The following is a 23,634-nucleotide window of genomic DNA, read 5'->3' as shown; positions in this document are numbered from 1 at the left end:
AACAAGCAGTGTCGCTAGTAGTTCTTTCTCCTATGTCGTGTATTTTCTCTTGGCTTCATTCAGTTTTTGGCTCTTAAGCACAACTTGGTGTCCTTCTTGCAACAATACTCCTCCAAAAGCAAAGTTTGACATATCTGTCTATACCGCAAAAGACTTTTCGATGTCTAGGAAGGCTAAAACAAGGTCTGTCATCATTACCTCTTTCAAGCCTTCAAAAGTTGCTTGGCATTGCGGTGTCCAACTCCACTTCTGCCCTTTTTTTAGCAATTTTGTGAGTACCACCGTCCTTTTTGAATAGTCGTCCATAAATTTTTGATAATAATTAGCTAGCCCCAAGAATAAACGAAGTTCAATCTTATTCTTAGGGGTCGCCCACTCCTTAATGGCCTTCACCTTTTACATGTCCATTCGAATGTAATCCAGCTTAATGATATGGCCAAGAAATTAAATTTGGATTTGTGTAAAAGCGCACTTCTGTCTCTTCACATGTAATTGATTGTTTGAAGCCTTTGAAACACCTTCGTAATGTTTTCGATGCTCCTTTAGTGTTAACATGTATACTATAATGTTGTCCACGTAGATTCCCACAAACTTGTCCAGGTAGTCATGAAAGACCTGATTCATCAATATACAAAATGTGGTAAGAACATTGGTTAGTCCGAATGGCATAAAAAGAAATTCAAATGCACTATACCGTGTGACACTAATGGTTTTTGGTTCATCCCCATCAACAATTCTAACTTGATAACAGCCAAACCTAAAATCTAATTTAGAGAAATACCTTGCGCAACTCAACTAGTCAAATAAATTTATTATTAGAGGAATAAGATATTTGTTTCATACTTTGACCTTGTTCAAAGCTTGACAATCCATGCATTATTGCAAACTTTCATCTTGTTTCTTCTAAAATAATATTGATGCCTCAAAAGGTGATTTTGAAGGTCAAATAAATCTCGCTTGTATTAACCCATCAAGTTGCTTCCTTAACTCTGCTAGCTCTAAAGAAGCCATCCTGTACGGCCCATTGGCCAAAGGCTTAACTCTTGAAAGTAGTACTATCTCATGATTAATTGCTCATCGGGGTGGTAACGTTTTAGGTAATTGTTCTAGCATGATATCATTGAATTCTTCCAAAACTAACTTTACTCCTACAAGTACTGGTTGATGACTTTCTCCACTTTGTAGATTGGCACCACTACGTAAGACAATTCTCCTCTTTTAATCCCCTTCTTAAACTAATGGCCAATATAACTTTCTTCCCACTCTTAGGTAAAATTGTAGCTGGTACCACACATGGTTGTCCTCCAAAAAACATCAAACAACTAGCCGTAAGAAATGGAATAACTTGTGCCTTTGTCAAGAAATCCAAACCAAGAACAAAGTCAAAGTCATTTATAGTAGTTACAATCAAATTTACACTCCCTTCCCAAGAGTTGATCTTGATCTTCACATTTTTGGAATTCCCCATAATACTAGAGGCTGGTGAGTTAACTACTTTTATTTGTCCAAAGACTTTCCGAACCTTTAGATCGCACCTTTTTGCCTTTCCCGAGGTGATAAAGGTGTTTTAGGCCTTATGTCGAGCATGGTTTTGGTTCTTTTCTCATTCAACAAGACCTCTACATATATTAGACCTTGTTGGGGCTCATTCTCCACCTTTTCTTATTACGCTTGTAAGGCGGTGAGAAAATGAATGGAACCCATTCGTGCCGACTCTTCCTTGACTTCTTTAACCATGATGTAGGGTGGTGGACCTGGTGGTGTCTCAACATAAGCAATGCATATCGCACTGAGAATTGCTCGGTGAAGATAATCAACTACTTGATGTGGTTCTTTGCATAGAAAACAAAATATCGGAGGTCGTAGCTTGAAATTCACTACTTGTTTGTTCTCAATTAGGGCGAGTCTCTAACAGGTGGTCTCTTGTCACCTCCCCCATTCGAGGGTCTATTAACTCTAGGAAATTTCGTCCCACTGTTTGAGCTAGAACTGTTGGTCTTGGATGAAAGGTCTTTCCTTTTGTTTGAGTTTTCACTATAATCAGTAAGGCGCTCAATAGTTGCCATCGCCGAAGTCCCATCTTGTACCTTTTGTCGCTATAATTCTACCCTCAGCCATAGTTTCAGACCCTCGAGAAAATAGAACAGTCTATCATTTTTAGTCATATTCTTAATATCTAGCATTAGAGTAAAGAAGTTCATCACAAACTCCCACACTGATCCCATTTTGGACAACTCTCGCAACTTCCGTCATGCCATATACTCAACATTCTCAAGGAAAAACTAGTTTTTCAGTTCTTGTTTAAAGTTTGCCCAAGTGTTGATGCCACACTCACCATCAATGAATTTGCAACGTCACCATAACTTCGAGTCCCCAACAAGATACATTGAAGTCATCGCCACTTTATCCTCCTCTGACTCTATGTGCATAGCTCGAAAATATTGCTTCATATCAAAAAGAAAGTTCTCCAACTCCTTAGCATCTCTAGCCCCTTTGTATCGCTTGGGCTATGGCACTTTGACCTTTTACCTCTATCTCCTGAGTTTGCACTAGTATTACCTACAACAATAACCAAAATATTTACCTGAGCTTTCAATTCTCCAATCTCGTCTTGGAAAGTGCTCAATGTATCCCTAGTCTCATCACTTAGGGTAATAATTATCTCAGACAGTTCTCATTAGACTGTGTTAATTTCATCTATTTGCTTGCGCGAGACCATTTGAGCTTTTACTGCAACCACTATAACTTCTAGCTCATCAATCCTCTAATGGCCCTCTAGTGAACTCCTCATGGTCACCATGATTACTCTTTCACTGAGCACATCTCACCCGTGCTTTGATACCAATTATCACGAACTACACCTTCTTTGCTTAAGTACACAATAGTCTGTGTGGTGTTTGAGTGGACGCTTCCACTCAAGCCAACCAATTGCTCGATTATATCTTAACAACACGAATAATAGCCACAAGTTAAGTCATGAAAAGTAATATCAAAATTAATAGGCATACCAAATGCCATACATACAACCACCTGTGTTATATAAAAGAAAATGTTTTATTAATATTGCAAATAAGTACAAAGGGACCAAGAGAAGAAACCCGCCATCATCGGCCCATATAGGCAGCCTTAGATGGTTAGCCATAGACGCACCTGAACTAGTGAGACAACCCAACAACCCTCCGACTGCTCACCCCCTATAAAGATTTTATAAGATTTTACAAATATTTCACAATTAACCATTACAATGCTTGAAATGGGGACATTCCTTTCCAAAAAGGTCTTCCCCCTCTAAAGACTTAACAAGTATTTCTAGAGATGTCACTAAGAGCCATTACAATGTTTGAAAGGGGGGACATCTTCCTTAAAGATACAAATGATTCACTCTTCTAAGGAACTCTACCTTGTCATAGCCCTATATAGGGTTGGCTCATGACACCATGCTTATTACCTTGGAAGGCTTACTCGACTAAGGTAACATCACAACGTTGAGTGCTTGGCATCACAGTGTTGAAGCTTCTGTTTGAATGGGGCTTTTGTGTGGTGTTGGACAACGCTACAATGCTAGGAGCTTGGTGCTGCAGCACCATAGCTTCTGTTTCCATACTTTGCTCTTTCCAGCTTAGCTTCAATATGATCCCCTATTGTAGTTTCATCATTTCCCTTGTGATTTTGGCCATGCTCTGATTGGAACTAGTCAAAGTGATCAACATGAAAGTTGTAAGTCTTTTGCTTAGCCTTCCAATGATCTAAAAATCATGGCTATCAGGCATCAGTAACTCAAGTTATGCTTAGAAGACCACAGCATGGTCAGCACACCTCTACCCCAATCCACCCTTTCACTATTCCTTTCAACTTCAACCCTTCTTCATTCATAAACTTTTACAACAAGTGGTTAAATCAGTAGTAACTAAAATTAAACATTTTAACACATAATTGGATGAAAATAACTGAAATTTAATTAACATGTCATGCTTTTATTTAATTAAAGAAAAGTAACTAAAACAACCTAAACTACATCTAAAATTGGAGAACTTAGCCACTTTAACACCTAAAATATAACAAGATAACTCTATTTAATAAAGTTATCACTTGCATGTAAAAACTTTCCCCTATATTTTGTTTCATATCTGTTCTTTTCTCACATTTTCATTCATGGTTGGAAGGTTTGTGTTATCTGACTATTGTTTTCTCTAGTCCTTATCTCGCATGCATGGCCTGAAGGTCCATTTCAAGAAAATGGAGGTCATTCCTCCCAGTCATGCTATCCTCCTAATAAATTTCAAGGACCATTCTCATGTTAAAAGAGCAATGGAAAGTAAGTCCAAAACGGTGTTATCGATAATGGAGAAGATTGGTATTGTCTCAATTTTTTGAAGGGTTGTTCCTTTTTGCTAGAAAGTAGTCTAATTCTAGAAACACAAGTCAAAAGAGACCTCAACCGCTATTGTTGGCAAGTTTGAGCAGGTTACTTCCTCTAGTAAGGTTTAACCGACTTGAGAACTCTCAGTCGGAGCTTACTTCCAAGATTAAAGAGTTAGTGAAGCTAGATGACAATGGTAACGATAATGCCAACGGCAATGGCATGTTAAACATGCAACAACCAAGGAAAATCACTCACACACAAATCAAAACAATCAAAGCTTAGCACAACATGAGTTACTTTCTTTCAAATAGATAAACTGTTCAAGTTGCTTTCCGAGTTAACAATTTCCAGAAGACTCACCTCTCTATTAACTCACTCTTTTGCCAGCATTTTCGCTTCATGGTTCCTTTCTCCCAATATATGAATCGCCTTCCAGCTTGGCACCTTTTTCTTTAATACTTCAATACGCAGGACCCACTTTCAGCTTGACACTATTGTTGTATATTTGTATTTATTTGATTTTTAAACTTTTATTATGTTCGATACTCTAAAAATTCTGTTATGCTTGACACTATAAAAGGCCATAACTTCATTTCACTTTGTTCATCATTGAAATTGCTTTTATAGAGATTCTCAATGCATGATCAAACACCTTTAAGTAGAAAAAACTTTGAATTGTTCAGAAGGGAAAAATATCTCTTCATAAATTTACGAACAAGCCTTGCGTGAAAGTCTGTGAGGTTGGATTGTTGTGCATTATTTAAAGTATTTGCCAATGATTGGACAAATGTCTTCCCAGTCTTGTTTCCATAACACCATCATGCAGTTGACAAAAGCATAATTCTACCATAGCCAGTTCTTTCATGTACGCTTGAATGCGGATGATTACAAAGTTGCAGCATTTTAATTTTATTTTATTTTATTTTATGCTAAAGCACAATTGCAGTATTTAACTGGTAATAGTGAAGATACGTCCATAATCTTTATGATGTTATTTGAAATTGTTAAAATGTGTCATTGAGTTTCAAGCTCTCAAATGCTAATTATTATGTTATGCCGTGTAGACCAAATACTCCATGTAAACTATTCCTCGAGAGGACACAATTTTAGCTTTATTGACTTTCAAACTGGTAAGACTTCAAGGCTTTGAGTAAATAATAATAAACAGTATGCCAAAGGAAATGAAATAGACTTCTAAGACTTCCAAGTGTTAGGAATCAAGTTTTATAGAATGTTAGTTGTTTCCAGGTTTAAGATAATTGAATTGGACATAACGAGAGAACGAGATCGGTTGTATTTAGATCTATTTGGCTGTCGTGGGGAAAGTTATGGAGATTTCCAGAAGAAATAGCTAGGCATTGAACACAATCTATCTGAAATAGGCCCCTCATTCCCTGGGCCATTGCAAACACTGACAAACTACGATAATATGGTCTCAATTCTAGGCACACGAGCTTGTGATCTAAATCTATCCATTACCACACTTATTTCGTTGTGAAAACTTTCAGTATCTGTAACTCTCTCAATGTTAATATAGTTTATACTAAGCAATTTGTCAACTCCTTCACCCCAGTTCTTATTGCTAAACCGTAAAAAGCAATGGTCATTCCAAATCCTTGCATCAGCTCGGTCCAAACAATGTTGCCGGATTCACTTTGTTGCATATTGGATACAACTCAAACAGTCTTTGCTGCTTACAACTCCTCTCCACTGAGCCAAGCCATAGACTTTGTCGAGGTCTTATTGGTATATGCCCTTGAGCCAATTGGATTGGTCAAAGAATATATATTGTTATTTAATGCATACTTAATCACATAATTATATGTGTAGAGGTTTTCCTTCATGTTAGTGCAATAATAAGGAGTTATTAAGTACTAATTGGATGAAACCCATGGAACATAAAGGCCTTTAGGAGTGTGCAGCGGTCGATTGCAACCGAGCAACCAACAGCCACCGTCGGTGTTTGTAACCGACGGTTGCAATAGCTACCATCCATCATGCCGATCGACCTCGTCTGCTGATCAGCTTGGCCCTCAGGGGGGACTCCTTCCCCCTCGAACCGACGGAATAACCAGCCGGTGATTGCCTTGGTTTTCATGGATGGTGGAAGTACAAAAATGCCCCTCATTAAATACTTTTCCTTCCCCCCCCCCATAAGGGTAAAAGAGTAAATTTGCCTCAAAAGATCCAAAACCTGCTCCTACCTCTCCAGCTGAACCCTAAGCCAACAGTCGTCTCATACAGCCATGCTGATGCCTATTACCGGTGGTTCTCACTCAAATCAAACTAAGCCCACAGTCTCTTAAAATCGCACCGAAACTGACCGACCCATTTATCCAAAAAACTGATCGAAATCGATTTTGGGGAGGTTGCGGTTCGGTCGGTTAATTTGGTGAAATTTTTTGATCGGTTTTATGAAAAACCGATCGAAACCGACCCACAACCGACTTTGCTCACTCCTAAAGGCCTTGCAAGAGAATTGTAAAGATGTTACAATTATAAGATCACTATGCATCAAAGTCATGTTCCTAAAATTATTCATGGTCATTATATTGTCGAGACAGGACATTGACAATGCTCAAAGACTAGTACTAACAATGCTCAAAAACTAGTACATATTAAACCTTCTTACTTAGGAAGTAAGCAATCGATCTCATAAATTGAAGTATATGGGATACTTGAGGATAACATGTAAGTGCTTGTTAAAGAACAAGTTCACTAAACATGACCCGCTATGAGAACTCCATTTGGTATTTCACTCAAGTGTCTATGGAATATGTTCTCATGTTATAGTTATGAAACTAATCCTTGGACTTGAGACACAAGGTCATCTTATACGGGGAATGACATACTTTAATTTCACCCTTACAGATCTGGAGGCGATCAAATGCATAAACAGAGTGTTTTTGGGTAAGCCATGAAGCATGCGAAGGTGAATGAGTGGTCGAGAGAGAATTCATCACCCCGAGTGATATAAAGGGATGTATCTCACTTGTTCTCAATTCTTGATTAACTTGTATAAAGCCTTTGGCCAAAGCATGATGAATTTGAGGAAAGTTAGTTTTCTAAATTTATAAGGCTATCGATGAATTATGAGAACTAATATGAAATGTCATAAATAGACACAGAGCCATACTTAGTAACATATCCAAGATATTTGATGGAAGGACCGTATTGCACTGAGAAGCTTATCACTAAAAGGTTTTGTCAAATTCTTTAATTGACTCTCTAACATTTGGATGGTCATGATGAATTGCTAGATGCCGCTCATGATCTATAAATATAAATCAATTATCAAATTGATATTTGATTAGGATTTATATTTATTGTCAAGATGTTAGAAGCTTAATGGGTCACACACATTAAGTGACATAATTGAGATTAAATAAGGATCATTAATTAAGTTAGACTTAATTAGAATAGACCAAAATAAAGTGAGAAATTAATTAAATTCACAATGACTTAATTGAATTAAAATTCAACTGTTGTATCTAGGGTTACAATTTAGTTTGATTATATAAATATGTTATGTTAACAAACTAAAACTCGAAGCCTCCAGCCACTTCTCAGCCATTTCATAAAATAAAAAAAGAAAATAATTTTCTTTATATGACAAAAATAAGATTCAATAAGAATATTTTATCTTTTTATTTTAAAAACAAAACTTGCTAACACAAGTAAAAAATCTTATCTTCTCTTATTCGATTACTGTGAGGATTACTGTTGAAAGTCAAATACTTGGATTGTTGAAGATTTGATAAATTTTAAAGGTAAAGAAGCAAAGATTTTGATTTAATTAACTCTTTATTACGATATCTAGAGTAAGACATGTAATTCTTAAACTTATAAATGTTCATAATCAATTAAAAAATTATATTAAAAACACATACATTAATTTTGTAAGATTTAATTATTTTTTTGATTAAATGTTAATTTATTAGTTCGTTACGTTATATTTTTAATTTGTTAATTATTTTTATATTTAAGTATGACATCAAATGTCAGTGGATCCTCGCCATAGGAAGTATCAGCAGAAGCAGTCAAGACAGCTTCATAGACCAGTTCAGCCAGCAAATGGTCAATGTTTGGCTGCTACTAATGTTAGTATCTTCATTACAACCCTGGCTCCGAGGACCTGCAGATTCTGCACCCAAAGGGCCAAGGAATAATAAAAAAAAGAAGGGTGGAGGACAAAGCCATGGATTTTTCTTTCTTCTTCAATCTGCAAGCTCCTTTTAATAGTCTTCAGTCTTCAGAATTAAATGAGCTTGTGGCCCTTGCGGTCACTCTTGACCAATTGTCCCGTTAGGCAGTAGTCGCCATCAACCCCAGTAGTCCACAACCCACACCGAGTAGAATACTTTGTTTTCTTTTTTATTTTTTAATTATCAATGAGACAATGAGGCAAGTACCCATTGATTAATTTTCAGAAAATAATCTACAATTTCAGTTTTAAATTTTATTGGGGAAAAATGTTAAATAAAACTAATTATAGCTCAGTTTTAGGATCAAAATTCCTTTTTTGTATTTGTTGACTGAAGATTTGAACATCATGAAAGAGTTTAGAATCTTTGAGAAAAGAACAGAATTTAACCATGAATTTCGCCCAAAAAGGAAAGAGGGTGGGGTGGGGTGGGGTGGGGTTAAATCGGTCAACTTTTGAAATTTGCTTTGCATTTGTTCTTCGACTTTCTCTAATTCTCTGTAATTGGCACCTCCACTTGCGTACTTGCGACCGCACAGCCCTGCTTAAAGGTGTCATGGGCTAGGCAGCCCGTTCAGGCAGCAAGCCTGCTCCATCATTGGGCTCCTTTTGCCTTTTTCCCTATCTATCTGACACTCTACTCCTTACATCAGTTTATGAATTCAACTATCTTACTTAATGTAACTTTCTTAGGGGCATCTTGGCAAGAATTGAGGCCTCACAAATTTTGGTCATCCATCAAGTCTTAACTGTGTTCATTGGAAAAGATTTGGTAGAGAGAATGAATCATCTTCTTGATCAGTCGGTAAAAATAAGCTACCCTCATAAATGAGAGTCCTCGAGGGGACTTTACATTAAATTACAAATCCCCAAACATAAACAAGTGTAAACGGAAAGGAAAAGAAATCTACAGAACAGGAAAGCAGTCGGTGCTGGAATTTGAGTAAAAGTGTGAAGGAACCAGATAATCCACGACTAAATCACATGGATGGTTTGGGATTTGCACTCTTTTTTTTTTTTTTGGCAAGATCAGAAAGAAGACAAGTTAAACCCTGGATCACCCTAAATCCAGAGTAAAAAATTATTGGATAAATTAACCACTTTGCCAATTTTGGACCAAAACTGCATTTGATCAGAACAAGGAGAGCATTCAAGAGAAAGCATAAAGCAAATGATTTCGAAAGCACCTGTCATGAAAAACAATCACATTAGCATTTAGAAATTGGCATCTCCATGCAAGAAGAGACAACTACAGTTGGCTGACCTAGTACCTATCAAACCAAACCCCATAAAGCTTACACCAATATGCAGTAAATCCACTTACCTCACTATTCCTATCAGCTCTCCCAACTAAAAAACTCAACCGAAAGCAGTCAAAAGCCACAACCCCATAAACCCAAAAATTAAAAATAAAAACAAAACCGAAAATTGCCACAGTTCTATCAAACCCCGCCAATTACGCAGCTTGTCAGTGCCCATCTTTTCCACTCCTCACAAGCCTAAAGCCTAAAACCCACTTCACATCTCAGACGAACCGCAAAAGACCCATTTCGGCCAAGCACCAGCAGAAGAACATCTCCAACATGGGTGGCCACGAAGAGGAGGAAAGAGGTGAAGAGTACTTGTTTAAGATCGTTCTGATAGGCGACTCGGCAGTGGGAAAATCAAACCTTTTGTCACGTTTTGCTAGAAATGAGTTTGACAATAACTCAAAGGCAACTATTGGAGTAGAGTTCCAGACCCAAGTGGTGGAGATTGATGGGAAAGAAGTTAAAGCACAGATCTGGGACACTGCTGGTCAGGAGAGGTTTAGAGCTGTTACTTCTGCTTACTATAGAGGAGCTGTTGGTGCTCTTATTGTTTATGATATTAGTAGGAGAAGTAGCTTCGATAGCATTAAACGGTGGCTTGATGAACTATCCAGTAAGTTTGTTTCTTATTGGTCCTCTTTGTCTAATGTCGATTTCTTTATAACTAGTGATTTGATATTGGATTTGCTAAGTGGATGTTGAGATTTGAGGAAGAGAGGAAGTCAAGACAGTCTTTAGTAACATTGTTTCTTGTTAAGGGGTAAGAAAGTTAGAGCTGAGTTCAGAGTCAACTGACAGTTTGAGTGCATTATTTGTTTTTGTCATACTGTTGGTAAGAAAGAAGAACTCAAATCTCTGAATCTTTTTGAAAAACTAATTTTGTAGATTCTGTGAATCATTGCTAGAAAGATTGGAAAATGTAGATATTGTCCCTTTTAGCAACCAATGGGGAGGGTTCTGCCGCAGTAAATAGGATTCAAACCTTTTTTTCGAGAGCGGATGTCTGGCAACCATATATGGAGTTTCTGCTACAGTAAATTTCTAAAATGCAGATCCAAGCTTTAATGAAAACCCCCTGACTTTTCACTCCTACAAACTTTTTTAATGTCTAGCCACTTTTTCCTTTTTATTTTGATTGGGAAAACGCGTTATAGTCACCATTACTTCTTTTTGAGTGGTGGGATTTGAGCATTGACAAAAGCTCCTTTCAGATTCTGTGCAAAAAGTTGTTAGTATACCTTTCTTGGCTGGTGCCCAACTGTCCATTCTTCCTCCTGGTCTGACAACTTAGAAGATAAGAGAGGAATTGGTTAAGCAATCAGAAAATAATTGCTTACCTTCCCCTTTGATAAAAGCAATCTTTAGTGCATATACAACCCTTTGTACATAGGGTCAGAACTCACCTTTTGAAAGTTACATTTTGGAGGAAATGGAAACAAACATTTGGTTTCCTCGTCCATCTTGCTTTTTCTGGTTGATTTTAAGGAATAAAATAGAGAGTATGTAGACTTCGGAGGATTAGTGGAAACTAATGTTAATTTTCTCTGAAATATGCAAAGTTTTAACCCTTAAGTGAATGAAACGGCAGTTCATCTGTTTGCTTTAAGGTAAAAAAATCTTAATCTAACGTGATTAACGGTGCAGCTCATTGTGATACTACTATGGCAAGGATGCTGGTAGGGAACAAATGTGATTTGGAGAATATTAGAGATGTCAGTGTGGAGGAAGGCAAAAGCCTTGCAGAAGAAGAAGGCTTATTCTTCATGGAGACATCTGCCCTTGACTCTACCAATGTTCAGACAGCTTTCGAGATTGTTATCAGGGAAATCTACAACAATGGGAGCAGAAAAGCCCTAAATTCAGATGCATATAAAGCCGAGTTATCTGTCAATCGAGTAACCCTGGTCAAGGATGGGGCCAACTCATCCAAGGAGGGTTTCTCCTGCTGTGCTAGATGATCTCTGGTCTTTCATATTTCACACTGCACTCTTCTTCCGGATACCATTGCAAACCCAGTTTCCATTGCCTCTTACCTGGCGCTGGCAGAGTTCTGCCTGATTAAATTTGTCAGTTTTGGTGCTTCTCAGTTGTCATTTTTGATCTTGCGATAGTAATAAAATAAAGACTGCATTTGTATTCTTAAATGTACTATTCGCTCAGTTTTGACAAAATTGCATGATTTTTACGCCTGTCTGGAGATTTCAAGTATAGGAGACCCTGTTCATCATTAAGAAGGTAAAACAGAATTGACCTTGTAACTCAGTGGTGCCTCCATCTTGTCTTGAAAGAAATTTGACTTCTTAAATTCTTAATTACATCTCATGAAAATTTTGTAATTTAGTTAATGCCCGTAGCTTAATACACTTTTCACTGTAGGAATTAATATTGAGAATAATCTAAGCTTATCAATCAAGTTAAGCTTAATACAGTCTGACCATATTCCTCTTACATTCTTGACAAGATCTTCTTTTGTTAATAAGGATCAAAAGAAAGAGAATACATAGCAACTGTTGTAAGTAGAAATAAGCTTCAAAGGAGCAAAACATGCCACTACGCCCCAAGTTTATTGACCGATTATTATTTTTACAAATTCAAATTTTTATTACACATTAATTTTATTTTCCTAGAAAAATGCTACAGCTATTTGCAAAGAAAATGTAAACGGACACCACTTCCGTAAAGGTAATTATCAAGTTTTATAGCAAAACCGATTCCTTCCTAACTTGTTTCATATCATTGCAATATGATTTAGCTTACCAAGCTTATAAATGCTATTCCCTTTTTTTGCACTTCTAGTGCATTTATTCGGGTTAAGGAGTGTTAAACCCCATTTCATCCGGCTTATTTAGTGTGAATTTCAAAATAATTCCTTAACCATTACTTGAGAATTTCACACATGCTGTTAAATGGGCTTAAAGTTATAGTTATCAGTTGTGCCAAAGAATTTCACGCATGGTGTTCCACCACATTCCTTACCCATTACTTGAGACTTAACTCTTAATTCGTTTAGTTAGAATGAGCTGGCACCTTCTTATTGGTCTCACTAATTATACTTCTAGGCTATATATAGGGGGTCTTTAAAACTCATTTCAGGGAAAATTCAAACAGATTTTTCTATTCTCTTCCTACTACTTCGTTTCCACTTCCACTCTCCAATCCATGTTCTTGTTTTTGTTCCCGTTTATCACTTCCCAGTTTACCTGAGTACTCCAGTCCTCTTCACTACCGCTCTGTTCCAAGTATTTAATCCCCACTCCCATACCACTCCAAGGTCTTGTTCCCATTTACCACTTCCTAATTTAACTTGTCAATCTTTCCACCTGCCACAACACTCCATACTTTAGAGACCGCTCCAATCCTCCTCTCTGCCACTCCTATCCCATCCTATTCACTCGTTTGCCATCACACTACCTTTATAGAAAGTACCCTCCATACTAGCCTTCACAGAAGACACTAAAGTGCATACATGCACACACAACAGCGGGACAGAGCAAAGCAGAACATGAATGAGAAAGTTCATTATTCACCTGTTCAATATAACAATGTCTTCTCAACAATGGAACTATGAGTTGAACAAACAAATATGAGAAGTTCTAATAAATGTACTTGGATAGAATGAAAAAATGGCCCGACACCCGCTAACGGCACCTAAGAATGCACTCTACTAACATAAACAAATATTTACACTACTGGAGAAAGCACGACACACCTCATTTCCACATCAAAGGGACTTGCTGCCTTGAATATCATTAAAAAAGAAAAATACCCAAGGTTCCCTCAAGGTTTTCTCAATGCAGATGCTGCACCCATGACAACAGCCAAGATAATACCCACACCAGCCCCAAAAGAGGCACCTACAGCAGCAGAAGTCAAAGAGGATGCCTTGGCTTGAGAATCCTTCTTTCCATTTACTGTCATAGCATGCTCTTGTGCCAACTCCAATGAAAGCCTATCTCTAGCAAGTTCCTTCAATTTGACATGAAACAAGAACCTCAAATATTATTCAAGAGCATATGAACTTATAAATCACCAAGAAACCAAATTATGTAGTGCATTATAGAAACTAAATTGAGTGAGCATCACAAATAACCAGTGAGTTGATTTTCATGTTTCCAAAACCAATACATTGATAACAGTCATTCAAAGTTCATCCTATTGATATTAACTAAATAAAATGCACATGGGCAAATATACCGGGAATTCAGTTATAAAAGTCTACATGAAAACAATTGGATAAAACTCCCTAGATGACATGTTATAAACATCACCAAATGTAAATTAACTACATAATTATTTTTGCATTTTGGTGAGAAATAAGGAAATGTAACTGTTTCAAAACTAATGTGAATATCACCAGATGGAATAGAATCCATTCCCCTTTCAGCAGTGACAATAAGCAGTCCAGTTAGAAGGCAAATGTGTCACTAGTCGCTGAAGAAAAAGATCATCAGATTATATGGATTATTGTTTTCTTCAGCGACTATTGTATCAGGACCAACAATTCAGTTAGGATAGAAAGAGTCAATGTCATCAAAGCAAATGTGTACTGCAAAAAAGTTTCAATTCCATCACACAGTTAACATCTATATATTTTGTTTGTTATTCCTTCACTTTTTTTAAGCTAATTTCTCAGATAATCAAGCGTATCCAAATCTATAACTGCACTACAAATCTATAAATCTTTTTCTTTATAAATTTTCAAATCCCTGCCGACAAGGAACTCATTAGTAGCTATGCTTATTGAAAGCTATTTATAATCTATAATTGTACCTCCAGGGCGGACTCTTCATGGCTCTGAAGAACACGGTGGACAAGTTGGCAAAGAGAAGTAACACCCTCCACAGGGAAAACAGTATCTTTCCTTTGGAAAGGCCGGCGAACAAGGTCAATTGGAGCAGAGAGAAGCTTTTGAACACCCATTCTCCCATCAGAATCTTCACTTATCACACCCCAAGGCAATGATGCTCTAGCAGCACCAGGCATAACATATGGACAAGAATTGATAACTTCAGTGGTGCTTGGAGATGCTTGATATGCCTGAACAACTGTATTTATTGCAGCTCTCTGTTGATGTGCACTAACAGAAAATTTGTTTGTTATTGCAAGGACCCAAGGAATTCCAAGAGCTTTTGCCTCATCTAATAGTAGTGAAAGGGCCGGGTATTGCTGTGATGCATCTGGATGATTGTACCGAGGTATCTTATGGGATAGGTTATGCACAAGAACGATTAAATCAGTCTTCCTACTAAGATCTCGGATTCCCATCCATATTTCATCTCTGAACCGGGAAGCCTCCATGGCCAGCTCCTACAACATACAAGAAATACAGAGGGTAAATAACTTACAGAGACAAATTCCTTGAAGACCAGGAAATTTAAAAATGTTCAATTGCGGTATCACCCCAACTCCACCATCAACCATGAAATCATGGAGAGAAGGTCCAGAATAATATGAGATACGATATTTGCTATCCTACTGTATAAGCACTATAATATTCCACAAAAGTATTCCAACAAAATAAATCTAAACTGTATGGAGAAGTCGCCTACAGAATAAGGAAAGTTGAAATAAAAGGCGTAAAATCTGAGGCCAGCCGGCATACAAAACTTGAATCATAAAATATGATATAGTTTCAACAATATACCTCAGATTTTCAGAGAAAATATACCTGCAAATTTACTCCAGGTGAATCAGAGTAGCATAAACCCCCAGCAATACCGTCTAGAAAATCAGCTTCTACTTGTAGATTTTCAATATTAGAAATAGTGATCAATTTGCCTTGACCCAGTATTGCCTTGAAAAGAGAGGTCTTACCAGCACCCTTGTAACCCATAAATCAAAGATTCAGCAATGTGGAAAGCAAATAATAATATAAAATTTACTAGTTGAAAAAGGAAACAAGAATACCACCTCAAGACCAAGAAGTCGCACCCTACGAGTTCTAACATGAACCTCCTTGGCTGCAGTTGTAAAGTCACTAGTACAAAATATGAAAAATTCACTCAAACCTTCTGGCCTTATGTATTTTTCTTGATGAGAAGATGCAATATTATGTTCTCTATTGAGATTAACAGTGTCGGAATCAATTGAAGGAAACATGGGCACCAAGCAATCTGCTACTATCTGATGCCTAGGAGGTCGCCTCAAAGGAGCTCCTACTAAGACTCTGATTTTTTGTACTTCTGGTGGTTCTCCATTACCGGATGAGTAAGCTGGTGCAGAAGGAAATGACTCCACTGTCGTTGAACACCTGAATAAGAACCAACATCATGTAATAATGCTTATCATCCACCAAAGAGAGAGAGAGACCAGTGCAACGTTGAGCATATAAGATGTAGACCTAATTGACCATACCATATTTTTACATACATATGTTTGAATGTAACACGTCCAGAAAAAGGATTCAGCATGTATTATTTTGCTAAAGACATACCAAATAAGGAATTGAACACTAAATATATAGTTCTCTACAAAATGTGCATTTGGGTTCAGCTGTTTTCTCACTTATCCTTTTCCAGTGCAACCCCTGATCAACAAAAACAGTACAGGTTCTATTTTCAAAAAACTTACACAAGCCCCCATTGAGATAACAGAGAGAAAATCAGGCATTTTTAATCAATTGGCAGATGATTCAACCCTGACAGTGACTTCATATTTTATCAAAGACAAAGGGAAAAATAGAAAAGAAAAACAAGAGGGAGAGGGGCACTGCTGATCATGGGGTGAGGATTGGGAAGAGAGAAGTAGTGTTAAACCTGCAGATTTGTTATACTGGATCATAACAGCTGTTTTTTCACTGATTGGATGTTTGAGTATTAATTCCCAAATCTGGCTAGCTTTCCTAACTGTATCAGGATTCCTATGATCAATTAGGGTTACTTGGACTGATATTCCAGATCAGAGCTCCAAGTCAAAACTATAACTGGGTTCATACCATGCAAATTACTTGACCCTAAACCTGCTCAATATCAGGAAATATATTAACGGAAAATAAATCTTTGGATCAAACAAACATACGGAAGCACCATGAGGCAGATCAATCAAAGGAGTAACATCTTGAAGAATTATGACTATATCGTATCATATTGGATAGACATCAAAACATAAATGGAAATATAAAACACAAAAATGATGACAAACAACCATACCATCTGCCATTTACTTGAGCATGAACCAGTGTGCATAGATGCAACCTGAATCCAGTAATATCAACTTTCAATGGTTCTGCATTCTTCTCGCCAGGACTGCCATTCCACCCAATAGGAACGATGGAAGTAGCTGTATGAATAATAGGAGACTCAACAATATGCCCAAGCTCTACAGCACCTGCAACTGCAAGGCCGAGCCATTGGTGCAAATGTGGAAACTGTTGCAATTGCTCCATTCCAAAGAAAGATGAAGCATTATCATTCATGCACAGGTCATAAATTCTGCAAAGAAAAAACGCAATAATGAATCACTTGCAATCCAAAGTACTAGCATATGTGCCCAAGGAGGAAGTATTCAACTGGCATATCCCAAATAAGGATGAACTTTATCTTCAAGAAATACTCACTAGAATAAAGGTTCCCAAATTCGACCTCAATGCCATATGCAACATATCTTGGTTATTTTAAAATTTTCATTACTTTTTTCTTTTCAATTTTTCCTTAATGCTAAAAGGGCATAAATCTAGCCAAAGTTCAGACAGAAAGAGAGCAAGGATAACAAGAATAAACAAGCAGGAAGAAGAATAACAAGAAGCGCAATATCAAGTACATAATGATTAGTAAAACATCATATAAAAATATATTGTACTCATGTTGCGATCACTAATAGTGGTTCTAGATTAAACAGTTTACTTCAGGAACCTTTTGACAGACTAAATTCCAAGAAGCTATCAATTTGACAGGACCTAAGCACAGCTAACTTCAAATTAACAAATCTGCTTAGCAATAAGAAGCACAGAAGAAGCCATCTGGGACCATCAATTGCCAACCGGCCACGTATTATATTGGTGATAGTTCAATGTTCAATCAAGTATAATGCAATTTCACTTGGTTAAGCTTAAGGCAGCCAGCAACATGGTAAAGGATAGGAGTAGGAATTCAATGGCGATGTTGGCCACAATTTTAACCCTGAAATACACGAGGTAAGTGTACTCTTAAAATAAAGAATTACATATAGGCCATCTTTGATCAGCATATTAATTTTTGATAAGTTTGGATCAACAAGACCAGAGAACATATGTGTCCTTGAATACAATTAAAGACTTCTAATGTTGGAACAGGCATGTTTTTATAGCCAGCCCATTTATCATTCTTCAGTTTGACTTATCTTTTCCAAATGGATGGGAAGCAGTTATTATGGAGCCTAGCGATATAAAATCTCAACACACACATGTTCTGAAGTGTTAATACGAAGTCTACCCCATTGATGCAATACTTAAATTTTTTAGGGAAAGAAAATAAATAATAAAGCTCATAATTTGTGGATAATTGTTTATAAATAATATTACATAATTACACTCTTGTTCCAACCCCAGTTCTATATGTGGTCATCTTACATTAGCAGTGCATATGGATTTTCAGTAGAGAACATAATTTACAAATTAGATTAAAGAGCATTTTCTAACAAGGGACTCGGAGGCAACAATGTTGGGCTCATCAACAGTAGATATGTTCACGAGCTATATGATTATATTCTTCAATTTGTTTAGAATATGGGCCCCATTGGGTTACTGTATTGACTGATGTACTTTTCAGTGTCTGTTGTGCTTTTGTCATGATGAATCAATCAAAGGACAGTAAAAATATTGAAACCATAAAGGTTAAATTTTGCAATGTAAGGGAATAAAGATCCTAGCTGATTTTAAAAACGAAAAAAATTGCAACATTGCAATTAGAATTCAGAACTAAAAGTTAAATAAACAACACTAGGTGTTAAACTACTGCATAATTAATTATTACCTTTGAAATCGAGACCTATATGACTTCATTGAATGAGATTGAAATCGTTCCCTTAATTCAACAATCATAGATCTGACCTGAAAATGTCTTTGCCAGAAGAAAGCAAACGAAATGAGAGGTTGAAGAAGACATAATCTGCAGCTAATGAATCATAAAGATTAATGGCTATTAAAAATGGGCCGATTATACCAAATCTTCCAAACAAATAAAGCCAAGACAGAAGCTGCATAAATAAAGGAAACTCGTACCGATGTCAACTTTGAGTACTCTGCATCTGAGAGTGATTCCACTGATGAATTCCCCAAGAGATAAAGCTGTTATGAGTGAATTTATTTAATAATTTATACTTATAAATAATTGAAATGAGAGCATGACAAACTTGTGGCAACCATTAAGCACCATAGCATTAGGAGAACAATTTAGTACAATGCATGATGCTTGGGGAAAAAAAACACATCTCAGTTTCCCAATTTGAGTGCAATACTTGTAACTATCAGAAAAGGTAACAAAACTCCAATAAATATGTCAATGAAAACAAATTGATGTATAAGAAAGCTCATTGAATTTTCATGAATCCAAATTCTAAACCTCAAATAGATAAGCTAGCAGAAGCAAGACCTTAGGACCATTCCAAGTCAGCATTAGTTTACACAGAAGAAACAAGATTGTTACATGCCCCTTGACATATGTGCAGTTAATTATTACTGAGAAGCAACCATCACCAATCGATCATGGCAACCAAAATTTTAAAACAATCTCATCAAAATGCCTATTGAACTTGTACGTACCAAATAAACAACAAAGACAAATTATTATAAATATCTTCCACCTTCAAGCATGTAGCTTTAAGATAATTGCTTAACAAAAAAACAAACAAATGAAGTATTCATTGTGTACCTGTCCAAATGGTACATATGAAGGTAAAGAAGGCACTCTACGCCATCTCTTGTTGCCCCCACCACCATTCCTTTTTTCTGTTAACTTTCCAGATCCCGCATCTGATGCACCATTATCAGTCTCAGCAAATGGTTTAAGAGATATGCCATCGGTACCCTCTTGAATTTCAAGAGACTGCGGTTCAACAACTACATCCTCAATTGAAGATGCAGTTGTAGAGTCAGCTGAAGATGGCTCTATGGGATCAACTTGCATTCCTCTGTATTTTTTAAATTGTCTTCTAACACTTTCTAATGGAACAAGCCTTGAAAGTCTCCAGAAGGGACCCTGGACAGGGCCTACACCTATAACCAATTGCTCCCCTTCATTCTCTTTTACCTTCTCTGCCTTTCCTTTCTGTGAGACTTGTTCATTCTTTGATGTTGATGAACTGGTCATGTCAGAGGACATTACCAAACTCTGTGCATTATAGTGATGAAAATAAGCAGGTGAAAGGATGCGGGGAACAAGATCTTCAGGAATGCAGTAACTCTTGAAATAATGCTGCCATCCTTTTCTATTAACATAACTGCAAAGATGAATATAATACACACACGGAACAAACACATCAGCTTCAAAAAAAAAAAGGCAAAGGATAATTATTTTAGAGAAAGGATAAAGCACTCACTCTCTTAAAGCAGCATTGCCTACCGGAGGTTGGGAAAATGTTATACACTTGACCTGAACCTTTTCACTTTCTTTTGATGAAGATGATACAGCAATGACCCTCAAAATGGCAAGGGTAGCCAATGCTGCCACCTAAAATGTAAACAGAGAAGGAGCAAAATAGATAGTCAGACGCAACAACCAGGTACATCTTATGTCAAACTCGCTGCTCAAACTTACTGCTCCACCAAGTGAATGTCCACATAATACGAGTTTTCGCTTCTTTTTCTGAGCAAGTCTGTACAACTCCAAAGCAGGTATGCCTTTAGCGCGAGCCATGAAACCCTAGGGATAATAATTTAGAAAAAAAAAAGTAATTAAAGAAATATTTTTAAAAAATCTCTAAGTATTTATTATCATACATAATAACTGAGTGCATAAATGTATGAACAGGGCAAATTATATTCAAGAGTGGTAAGTATCAACAGCCAAAACACAACAATGTACATACAAAATAAATTCTACCGATATAAGAACAATAGACTGTTATCATACCCGATGGGCAGCAGGTTTAGGCCTATCTTTAATCCACTTAGGTTTTGATTCCAAGGAACTGAACTGGTTTTCCCCATTTTCTTTTTGCCTTTCACCTTGGTTAGCTTCAGTTACTTCAATCCGGTCAATATCCTCAATAACATCCTCATGAAATATAGCACCTTGAAGTATGTTTGCATCAGCCATGACATCTCTTAATGACAACAAGAAAACAAAGGAATCAAGCTTTTGAAAGTAATAAATAATTAGTCAAACTATGAATCAGCCATGCTTACTTATACTGCTTGGTTCCAATAAAGGAAGCAAATAGTGTATCGCCTGCTTCTGCCAACAGATACCTACCATAAAATAGATGCAAAGGAAAAATAAGAGAAAATTCAAATGTAATATCTCAGATAACTACGCATGTGACTGATTAGTAGTATTTCATGGTGGAAAATCCAACTACGATTTAATTCGAACTAAATGCAGACCAGGCAATCAGCTATATTAATTGCCTTATGTCATTCCACTCAATCTCAAGCAATATCTGAGGTTAAATCTCAGGTACCATGATGTCAGTGTTTAGAATTATAATGGGTATACGTAACACACACCTACATTCAATTTTATTTATGATGTTCTACTCTATTTTTTCTTACATTTCTATTTAACCCCATTTTGTTTGCATTATGTCCAAAGCTATGCAAGCATGTTGAATTGTTGACAAGTAATGAGAAACTTAGAGTTAAGTTATAGGGAAAAAAAAAAGTTTTACACCTGCATTACATGCACTGTTTGCATGGTCAAATTAAGGTTTATGTAAAGAAGCAATATGGAACTTTCGACAAAAACTAAATTATCATGACCAACATTATCATAGCTTCTTATCACAGAGCAGATGATTCATCTGAACTTAGGGCTTTGCTTGGTAAAGTGGAAAAGTGGGAGAATGGAAAGGGGTGGGTCGAAAAGTGGATTATTTCCACTAGTGCTTGGTAAGAGAGAAAAGTGAGAGGAAATAAAATTGGAAAGATTACCATTTTGCATTATTATTCCAAAAAAAAAAACCATTCCAAATTGGAAAGATTAGAGAAGAGAAAATGGGAGTGTGTGAGTTAAGTGTTGCATATTTATAAGATTGCCTATCATTTTTTAAATTTTACCTTTTTATCTTAACTTACAAAATGTATGATGATAAAATAATATAATTTTAATCTTCTTTCCTTTCATTTTTCAACTTTACCAAGCCATGATGGAAAGAAAATAATTTTCTTCATCCACTTTTCCATCTTTCTTACCAAGCATGCAAATGAAAAGAAAAAATATTTTGTATCTTTCCACTTTTCTCCTCCTCCAATATTCAATCGTTCCATCTCTCTACCCACCCTACCAAGCAAAGGGTAAGTAAACACGAAAGGTTCTTTACGAGTACCTAATTGAAATGAATAAAACAAGGAGTACAGAGTATAAAATGAAATAACCTGTGTGGAACATGATCCGAAGAAGGTTGCACACGTTCTAGAGAGACAATTTGTCCTCCAAAATCAGCCTTAAATTTGTTTACAGCTCGAATCATTTCAGTAGCAGGTCTCTACCAATAAGGAAAAAAAATATTTTGCCATAAGTAACTCAAATTTATCAACGCCTTAATAGCAATTCTTTTAATTCTTGATCCGAAGTAACAACATGCAATTTTTTTGTAATTTATTACCTGGTTCAATTTAAAAATTAATTATCAAAATTATACATTTTTTAAAAAAATAAAATTGGCCTAATCGCAAAAGTTGAAAAATGCAGGTCGTTATTTACCTTGTAAACGCACTCTGAGAGTACCATGCAACAAAGAATGTCCTGCAAATCCGAGAGAGAATCGCCTTTGACGGCTCGGCAAAGCTCTTGGAGCTGTCGTTTTCGTCTCTCATACTCTTTTTGGAGTTTCTGGCGATGTTCCCTGTCGCCGGAGTTCCACGGCGGCCACTGCCACCTCATCCGCCACTGAAGCGGACCCCAGGAAACTTTGAGGATCTTGGCTCTTTGGTCCCTGATCCACGTCTCCACTCTGCTCTGTATTGATTCCATTATTCGATCGAAGAATTCTTTTTCTCTTGTTTTTTATTTGGTTTGCCTGCTTTGGATGTTACCGTTCATTAGAGTTTTGAGGGGGGGAGGGAGGGATAGGGCGAATCCGAGTTTCATTGGGGGAAGCCAACAAAGCATATGCCCAATATTTACGTGTTCCTCTTTTCTTATTTTTGTTTTCCTCTGTCACTTAGAAAATAAAAATTATACTTGTCGAAATTCTTTAAATGCAATTTTTTATAAAAAATGAAAACAACGAAAGAAAGAAATAAAGCAGAAAATTATATTCTGACCTTTTATTAATATAATTTCTTTATGTAAAGTGTCATGATGACATATCAATTATATTAATTTATTAATTTATTGAAAAGTTTTCTTTGATTAAATATGAAAATAAATTCTCAAATTATATTAACAAAGTTAATTTAATTTTTATTTTTTATTTAAATAAATCGTTAAACTTTTATTTTAAATCAATAAACTCTTCACAAAAGTTAGATTAAGTTTTTTTTTCTTTTTGTTAAAAATGATGGCTTCAATTAAGTAACGATGGCAATAAGTTAAGAAAGAATGATAATTAATTTGAAATAATTAATTTTTTTTGTTTTTTTTCAAATTCTTAATCAATAATCTTTGAACATTTAAAAAGAA

The 23,634-nt window shown here is 36.4% G+C and overlaps 2 protein-coding genes across 2 annotated transcripts; one reads left to right on the top strand and one right to left on the bottom strand.

The window, feature by feature from the left end:
- Nucleotides 1-9,892: 9,892 nt before the first annotated feature.
- On the top strand, nucleotides 9,893-12,066 carry LOC18612655 (ras-related protein RABA5b). Its single transcript, XM_007049560.2, has 2 exons — nucleotides 9,893-10,490; nucleotides 11,522-12,066. The coding sequence occupies exons 1-2, from the start codon at nucleotides 10,151-10,153 to the stop codon at nucleotides 11,833-11,835; spliced, it is 654 nt and encodes a 217-aa protein (XP_007049622.2). The 5' UTR covers nucleotides 9,893-10,150; the 3' UTR covers nucleotides 11,836-12,066.
- Nucleotides 12,067-13,370: 1,304 nt separating this feature from the next.
- Nucleotides 13,371-23,162, bottom strand: LOC18612656. Its single transcript, XM_007049561.2, has 14 exons — nucleotides 22,714-23,162; nucleotides 22,386-22,495; nucleotides 21,198-21,260; nucleotides 20,923-21,115; nucleotides 20,608-20,712; nucleotides 20,390-20,520; nucleotides 19,723-20,290; nucleotides 19,074-19,139; nucleotides 18,826-18,902; nucleotides 17,026-17,307; nucleotides 15,788-16,127; nucleotides 15,546-15,698; nucleotides 14,648-15,184; nucleotides 13,371-13,843 (listed from the first exon to the last, which is right to left on the bottom strand). Exons 1-14 carry the CDS (start codon nucleotides 22,981-22,983, stop codon nucleotides 13,655-13,657), a joined length of 3,084 nt encoding a protein of 1,027 aa, XP_007049623.2. The 5' UTR covers nucleotides 22,984-23,162; the 3' UTR covers nucleotides 13,371-13,654.
- Between the last annotated feature and the right edge of the window lie 472 nt (nucleotides 23,163-23,634).

The sequence above is a fragment of the Theobroma cacao genome, unplaced genomic scaffold, assembly GCF_000208745.1.
Source record: "Theobroma cacao cultivar B97-61/B2 unplaced genomic scaffold, Criollo_cocoa_genome_V2, whole genome shotgun sequence".
NCBI classification, from domain to species: Eukaryota; Viridiplantae; Streptophyta; class Magnoliopsida; order Malvales; family Malvaceae; genus Theobroma; species Theobroma cacao.
The sequence above is the reverse complement of the archived record's forward strand: the minus strand, read 5'-3'. Positions and strand labels throughout refer to the sequence as shown.